Source organism: Carlito syrichta, unplaced genomic scaffold (genome assembly GCF_000164805.1).
Source record: "Carlito syrichta isolate Samal-C Ts95f unplaced genomic scaffold, Tarsius_syrichta-2.0.1 Scaffold316365, whole genome shotgun sequence".
In the NCBI taxonomy this organism is placed as follows: domain Eukaryota; kingdom Metazoa; phylum Chordata; class Mammalia; order Primates; family Tarsiidae; genus Carlito; species Carlito syrichta.
Window position 1 is genome coordinate 129,870 of NW_007260461.1, and position 8,262 is coordinate 138,131.

Sequence of the window (8,262 nt, forward strand, 5' to 3'; positions counted from 1 at the left end):
GGCCGGGAGCGGCCGCTGCACTCCAGTCTGAGCAACAGTGAGACTCCAACTCAAAAAAAAAAAGATGTGGGATACAATTCAGGATTCGGTATACAAGTGGTCATTCATCCATCTTTCAATACACTGCCCACCCCTGAAATCCACGGAATACCTCCCACTGATGTCCTGTTGGTCCTGCTGCCTCAGCTAACTGTCCCCATCCTTCACCTGCAGGGAAGGGGGACCTGATTGGGGCAGACATCCCTGAGCCGGGGCAGGAGCATGGGTTGGGAGTGGACCCGAGTTCCGTGCTGAAGACCAGTGCCGACGTGAAAGCACTGACCTACTGTGGACTGCAGCAGCTGAGCAGCCAAGGGCTGGCTGAGGTCCTCAGGCTCTACCCTGAGTATGGGGCCACCTTCCGGGCTGGTCTGCCCCGCGACCTCACCTTCAACCTTCACCAGGGCTCTGACACCAACGTATGTGACCCCGTGACTTCTTTCAGAGCAGACCTCCTCACCCCGTCTCATGTGTCCCCCTGCATCTGAAAACATAATCTCTCAACCCCAGGCACCTTCTTCCACCCCCTGCTTACATGCCTAATATTGTCCATCCCATGGATACTACTCCCCTGGCCACCACCCAGTCCGCGGACCCTTTATCCGGTCTTCTACTTCCTGTTTTTTTGAGTTGGGGTCTCACCCAGGCTGGAGTGCAATGGCACGGTCACAGCTCACTGCAGCCTTAAACTCCTGGGCTCAGGCCATCCTTCCGTCTCAGCCTCCTGAGTACAGGTGTGTGCCACCATGTCCAGCTCATTTTTCAACTTTTTGCAGAGAAGAGCTCTTGCTATGTTGCCCAGGCTGGTCTCAACCTCCTGGCTTCAAGCGATCCACCTGCCTTGGCCTCCCAAAGTTCTGGGATTACAGGTGTGAGCCTCCATGCCTGGCCTTCTACTGTGCCCATCCTACCGAACACCCTTCCCCCAGACTCCTTCAGAGGACTCTCCTTTAGGAAGGAACCCCTGTCACGTGCTCCTCCTTCAAGCCCTCTCTGGCCTGGCATCATCCCTTGGGGCTTCCTCTTTCCCATGTGCCAGGAGTCTCCTGGGCCTGCTGAGTAGTAGGCTCTGGGCCAGGCCTGCACATTGCACCCCTGCCTTTGTCTTTGGCCACTTTTTTGGCCTCACTTTGTTACTCGGTGTTTCTTTCAATTAGAGTTGTGGCTGTCCGACTCAATTCCACATGCAGGCCATGTTCCCATGACACTGTTGGGTGGCCCGAGGTGGGGGCTGCACCAGGGTTGTCGGCTTGAACCCCGCTATGTTCCCACAGGGCCTCAGCCGCTTTCCCCGGTCCCCTTGCCTCTCCCAGGTAACACCCCCTTCATGGGTGGGCTAGAGGTTGCCCTGCGGGGAGGCTGGGAGTGGGGGCAACTTCCCTTGGCTCCCCTGCTGCAGAGAGAAGGGAGAGGGCATGGGGCACAGTGTCGGCAGTGAAGACTGCTGCTTTAAGGGGGCCCGGTGTTCCCTGTCCTGTAATATCCACTGTTCCTCTGCCCACAGCCCCACTCAGAAAGCCTCGGCTCCTCCTCAGACAAGACACTGCTGTCCGTCACAGAGGCTCAGGGTGGTGTGGAGCCTGGGGGCGGCTCCTGGCCCCGCCGGCCCCTCCTGCTGCCCAGCCTCAGCCCAGCACGGCCACGGGGCTCCCTGGTCAGCCTTCTGGGCGAGGAGCTGCCCCCATTCTCAGCCCTTGTCTCCTCTCCATCCACATCCCTGTCCCCCTCCCCTGCCCTGGCTGGCCAGGGCCACAGCCCCTTCCCTCACAGCCCCCCCAGGTGCCCTGCTGCCTGGAAGCCCCCTCAGCTTCTCATTCCCTCACTGGGAACCTTTGGACCTCCGGACCTCAGTCCCCGGTGAGACGCCAGCCTCCCCTGCCTTCCCCATACCCCACTGGCCTCCAGAACCTTCTCTGGGCTCTATCCCCAGCGTTCCAACAGTGCCCTTTCCTGTCTCTACCCTGCCCTTTCCTGTCTCTGCCCTGTCTGCCCGCCCCATCCTCCCATCCACGGCTTGCCACCCTCTCCCACTTTGACCACTGCTCTTCCCCCGCTCCCAACCCTGCTGCCCCAGTCACCCTCTGCCTGCTCTGCTGCGACCCTCACCCCTCCACGTGGTGCTGATGAGCACTGCTCATCCCCAGGATAGTGGATGGCATTGAGGACTCTGGCAACACAGCTGAGGCCCCTACATTCCGGTTCAGCAGGAGGATGGAGCCCCCAAGGCCCCGCTTGCAGGCCCACCCTCCAGGTGAGGGCCAGCAGTGGACTTTTTAGCTCAGAGTCATCCATCCGTCCATCTACCCACCCATCCATCCGCCTGTCCATCCCACATGTAGTAGGGGCCCACCACGTGCCAGGTGCCACGCTGGGAGTTCAGAGATAAACCATCCCCGGCCTACACTTGGTGTGACTCCCAGCCTAATGGGGGCACCACCTGTGTACACAGAGGAACACCCAGAACCAGGTGCTCAATACCACGACTGAAACAAGAACAGGAAGATGTCCCGAACTCTCCCTCCTAGAGGAGTGGACAGTTGGGTGGCTTCTTAAAGGATGGGTGGGGTTTTGAAGGAGGAAGCAGGATAGTTGTTGAATGGCTTGAAGGTCAGAGGATGCTGGGTTAGGACACAAAAGAGAAGCTCCACACCTGGACCTGGAGGGCATGGGATGAGGCCCAAGGAGTTAGGGGACCTCAGAAACAGGAGGGGTCCAGCCCAAGCCAAGGGCTTGGGTATTCGAGCTCCCTGAGCTCACCAGCATCCCTTCACCCTGTTCTGCCTGCAGGGACCAGGCCCGGCCAGGAACTGGCCACTGAGGAACCCGAGGAGGCAAAGGAGAAGGTCTGCAGGCTGAACCAGGAGGTGGGTCTGGCTGGCTCCACCCCTCCGGCCTTGGAGGATGTCATCTTGGGATCAGAGATGGGCCTGATATAAGAGCATTTCAGATTCTGAATTCAGATGTTCCCGCTAGCTAGATGACCTTGGGCAAGACCCACAACCACTCTGACCTTCAGTTTCATCATCTGAAAATAATTATATTCTTCCCAGAGTTTTGAGAATGACATGACGGTACATACATGCCCAGTCCAGTCCCTGGCACATCTTGGGTACTCAATTAGTTCACCTCCTCCCCAACTGGCTCAGGTTTTTCGGCCTGATAGCAGGCCCTCTTCTGCATCTACCACCATGGGATTCTCCCCTGCCCAGGGCCTACCTGTCCAAGTTATGCTGCTCAAGTCCTCTTCCCCTAGCCCAGCGTGGGTCATGAGTGCTAAGCAGACGTTGGGGACAGAGGACAGGGAGGCTGAAAGGCTTTCAGGCCTGGGGGACCCGGCCCCAGATGCCTGAATGCTGGCCGGGCAGAGCCCTGATCCTGTATGCTGGGCGCTGCCTGAACCTCCACCCCACGGGATCAGAGAGCCGTCGCCACACAACCAGGCCCAGCCCCTGGGAGTCCGCCTTCCCCTCTGTTCTGATAAACATCGGGCTTCCCAGAGGGGCTGCACCTGGGCTGGGGCAGGGCCTGGAGCTGGGGCAGGGCCAGCCCTTGCTCTGCAGGCTGGAGAGAAGTCCCACTTGGTTCACTGGCTGTCAGTTTTGCCAGCCAGCAGTTCCCAAATGCCAGAGCTACCTGGGAGCCTATTAAAATGCAGACTTTTGGGCCTCACCCAGTTAGGGATGTCTGGGGTGGGGCTCAGAAATCGGCATTTGGAGAAGTTTCTCAGTCAAATCTGTAGTCACTGAAGTTTGAAAACCGTGAATATAGACCCATGAGCTTGTGTGACAGGACTTAGAGCAAGGCTGTCACTGCACATCATGTGGCCTCTTTGAGCAGTTTTCTACCTCTCTTAAAAGTTTGAGGCAACCCTTTCGGTTCCCCTCCCACTGTGGGAGCTTTTCTGTCTTTTCAATAAATCTTGCTTTCTCACTTTCAAAAAAAAAGTGGGGAGGGGGGACGGGTGGAGAGAAATAGCAAAATCTGCTGCTCCAAACCCATTGTGGAAAGAGACTGGGGCATTTATATCTCTGCAGAAAGAACCCCCAGTCCTGCCTGCCTCCTAGGGTGGCCATGGGCAGAGTATGGTGTGAAAGAGCTTTGTAAACTGTAGGGGGGGGTGCGTCTGGTTATTGTCCTGGCCCCTGTGAAACAACGTGATGTGTTTTCAACAGATCTCCCGTCTCAATCAGGAAGTGTCTCAGCTTAGCCGGGAGCTGCAGCACATCGTGAGCCTGCTGCAGGCCAGGCTGGGTCCCCCGGGCCCCCCAACAGGCTCAGCTTGGTTCCCAGACCTTCCTTGTCCCCAGCGGAGACCATCATGCATCTCTCCCTGTGTGTCCAAATTGCCACCCAGCCTCCAGCACACTACGCTTGCTGAGGTCCACTGCCCGGCCAGTGTGGGGACAGCGGAGAGGGGGACTGCCCTCCCAGACCTGAGACCTCCCACACTATCCCCCTACTCCTCAGAGCCAGACCCTCTGGGACCCTCCCCAGTGCCAGAGGCCTCACCCCCAACCCCCAACCTCATGAGGCAGAGTTTCCAGTCCAAGTCAGACACGTTCCACTGACCCCGGCCCCGGGCCCAGGCCTGTCTGGGGTGGGCATTGCTGCCTGCCATCCAGGGAGGAGCTGGGCCCCTTGGCCTCCTGTCGAGGGGTCAGCAGCCACCAGCTGGTCTGGTTGGCTCTGGATTTCTGGATTTTTTACAAGGCATGGACGCCTCTGACTGTATCCCTCTTGCAAACCTTCCCATCCTCCTCTGTGAGGGTGCCACCTGAAGACGTGGATCCCAGCAGGTGTGAGATGGACATGGTGCCCACGGGCCTAGGCAGATGAGATCCTACCTTCTCATCAGGACCTGGAGGCAGGTAGAGTTGGGGGAGCAGAGAGGGTGGGCAAGGGCCCCAGATCCAACCTAGAAAATGAAGACAAGACTGGGCAGGAGCTTAGTGTCTGCATTTAGAGGGACAGATGGTAGGATTCTGTCTGAAGACAGCTTATTGATATCATGAGGTCTTCTGTCCCAGCCCCAGGATCTCTGCGGGAGACCTTGAGTGCAGTGTCACCTAGAGATGGGCAGGTTTGAAATCCTGGTTGGCAATGGAGGACCTCAAGACTTCTAAGGCCAACCATCAGCCCAGGATGCAGGGACTCAGCCCACCCCGCAGACCACCCCGGAAACAAACTCCTGGCCCCAGAGATACATGTAGTATTCTTTGGCTTACAACATTATTTTCTTTTCTTTCTTTTTTTTTTTTTTTTTTTTTGAGTCGGAGTCTCACTCTGTCGCTCAGGCTGGAGTACAGTGGCACACTCCTGACCACCACAGCCTCGACCTGCTGGGCTCCGGCGATCCTTCCGCCTCAGCCTTCCAAGTAGCTGGAACTACAGGCATGCGCTACCACATCTGGCTAGTTTTTGGTTTATTATAGAGACGAGGTCTCACCAAGTTGCCCGGGCGGGTCTCGAACCCTCAGGCTCAGGCAATCCTCTCGCCGCGGCCTCCCAAAGTGCTGGGATTACAGGCTGAGCCACCGAGCCCGGCCAACATTATTTTCAAAACCTGAGTTAGTTGCCGACATTAAAAATCAGGAAACGGCCAGGCTCGGTGGCTCAGCCTGTAATCCCAATATTTTGGGAGACTGAGGCAAGTAGATTGCCTGAGCCCACGGGTTCGAGACCAGCCTGGGAAACTTGGCAAGCCCTCGTCTCTACAATAAATAAAAACTTAGCAGGGCGTGGTAGCACACGCCTGTAGTTCCGGCTACTTGGAGGGCTGAGGCGGAAGGATTGCCGGAGCCCAGCAGATCAATACTGGGGTGGTGGTGAGCGTGCCGCTGCACTCCAGCCTGGGCGATGGAGTGAGACTCCAACTCAAAAAAAAAAAAAAATCAGGACAGGTCATATAAAAATTCAGGTATTCCAGCTTCTCTAAAAAATTTAGAACAGGCCGGGTGCAGTGGCTCACACCTGTAATCCTAGCACTTTGGGAGGTGGAGGTGAGAGGATTGCCTGAGCTCAGGAGTTTGAGACCAGCCTGAGCAACATGGCAAGACCTGGTCTTTAGAATAAATTAAAAAGTCAGCCAGATGTGGTGGCACATGCCTATAGTTCCAGCTACTTGGAAGGCTGAGGCGGAAAGATCACCTGAGCCTAGCAGGTCAAGGCTGTGATGGCCGTGAGCTGCCACTGCATTCCAGCCTGGGCAACAGAGTGAGACTCCAACTAAAAAACAAACAAACAAACAAACAAAAAACTTAGAACATCTGGCCATCCTGTGCCAACATTCCATCAGGCAAAAATCAGCTATCCGCTAGACCTGGTAATCACTGTCCTCCTAGGTAGGATCTATACTCTTGTCACTATGTTTCTTGGTCATCTCCTGACACCCTCATTTGAAATCTTTGTTTAGTCTCTGTGGGTATTTGAGTTCCCAAAATTTGAGTGTGTGTCAGAACTACCTGATCATCTAAAATGCAGATTCCTGGGTCTCACTCAATTTGGAATGTCTGGGGTGGGGCCCAGGATTTGGATTGAGTCACCAGCTCTTCGGCCAGCAACCCCTGCCTTGGAGTGTGCTCCCAGCTCCCAGTGCCCAGCGGGTGCTTTTTTAGAGTCCAGTTAATGTCTGTTTCTGCTCCTAGGCCTGGGTCTATCAACATCTCTGTTTCTGTCTCTGCAGGCTGTCTCTCAAGGTGGTCTCGTCTGCTGCTAGCAACTCAAAAAGTCCCAGTAGTGCTCCTTACCCTTTCCCCCTGCAACATGGTCTCACTCAGGGCCTGAATTTCTCCAGAATTCGCCCTTGTCCCCAGCTCTCCTTCACCACCTGACACCCTGGATTCACTTTTGGATAGAAAATAAACTCTATTTTTGTAGTTATTGGCTTTGGCTGTTTCTGGGGATTGGTCCTAGAGCCCCAGGGCTCTGGAGGTGATAACACAGCAGTCATTACCCCATCATGCCCCAGGGCCCTGTTGCTGTCTCTAGAAAGGCAGCAGCACCAGCTGATCCACTTAGCATGGTGTCCAACACTACCAGGGGTCCCAGCGATGCAGGAGAAACCTTAATGAGTCACTATGGACCTTATATACCCCCTTCCCCTCTTACCCCAGTTACAGCCACACATACACACACAGTATGTGGGAGAGCCCTGGCTCAAGCCCACCTCCAACCTTGGGTGGGCCCTGGGGATTCCCCACCCCTCCTGTATAAGGAGCCATTGCAGGGCCTGGTACAGCAGGGGCTGGGGGAAGGGCTTGCTATCTGCCAAGAACCTGCTAGGAATCCTCTCTGGCCCAGCCCTTCTGCTCTCCCAAGCCTTCCCTTCCCTCTTCCCTTTCGCTTCATTGAAGATCACTGCCAGGGAGAGGGGAGATCATGGATGTCTCAAGAAAGAGGCACCCTGGTGGCCAGATGGAACTAGATACAGGCACAGTGCTGTGGCAGGTTGTCCCAGACAGGTCGATTCTCCAGCTCAAGCTCCAGGTTATGACTGGTGCTGGCTAGTGTCGTAGGCACAACGGCCATAGCTGTCTCTGGGGTGAGCTTTGATTCACACAGGTGTTGAGGAGTATTGCTGGGGGGTGAAATGCAAAGGGAGAGGAGGCACTGTGTTGGGAGCTGGGGTGGGCAGAAGCAGGAGTGGCCCTCATCTATATGGAACGGGGCAAGAGAAGCAGGGATAATAGTCCTGATCTATATGAGGAAGAAAGGTGTGTGTGTGTGTGTGTGTGTGTGTGTGTGTGTGTGTGTGTGTGTGTGTGTGTGTTCTAGTCCATATTTACAGACTGGGAGGGCGAGCCAGAGGTCGTCCAACTCTATGTTTGGCATCAGAGAGAGGAACTGACCCTGTTGGGAGTAGGGGAGGCAGAGGCAGAAGTCCTGCCGGTGTGTTGGGGGAAGGCGGGCATGCCAAAGTAGGAGGCGGTGGCAGAAGCTCTCCCTTTGATCGCAGTATCCTCCAGAGAACGGTTCCTACAGCGCTTTCATCGTCCCCTCTACCCCCATCACAGATGCCCCCAGCAACCGGGCTCCCAGAGCCGACCTGGCCGGAAAATGCGGACCGGGTCTTCTCCCGGGCACAAGTGCATGAAACTCGTCCTCGCGGCCTCGTGTGCATATCCATGTTTTCCTATCCTCAGTTCTGCAGACAGAGACCTCTGTCCTCTTCCAGCGTCCCACCACCCGCCTTCCCCTGGACGACTGGAACCGGCGGTGACGCGG

At 56.1% G+C, this 8,262-nt stretch overlaps 1 protein-coding gene across 1 annotated transcript in view; it reads left to right on the forward strand.

Moving 5' to 3' along the window:
* Window positions 1–6,880, forward strand: part of KCNH4 (potassium voltage-gated channel subfamily H member 4) — a 21,958-nt gene extending 15,078 nt beyond the window's left edge. Inside the window, exons 11-17 of the mRNA XM_008074195.1 lie at window positions 214–458; window positions 1,314–1,352; window positions 1,544–1,896; window positions 2,184–2,290; window positions 2,827–2,903; window positions 4,212–4,907; window positions 6,722–6,880. Coding sequence (XP_008072386.1) covers window positions 214–458; window positions 1,314–1,352; window positions 1,544–1,896; window positions 2,184–2,290; window positions 2,827–2,903; window positions 4,212–4,607 — 1,217 coding nt within the window. The 3' untranslated portion in view covers window positions 4,608–4,907; window positions 6,722–6,880. The remainder of the gene's footprint in view (window positions 1–213; window positions 459–1,313; window positions 1,353–1,543; window positions 1,897–2,183; window positions 2,291–2,826; window positions 2,904–4,211; window positions 4,908–6,721) is intronic.
* The last annotated feature ends 1,382 nt before the right edge of the window (window positions 6,881–8,262 follow it).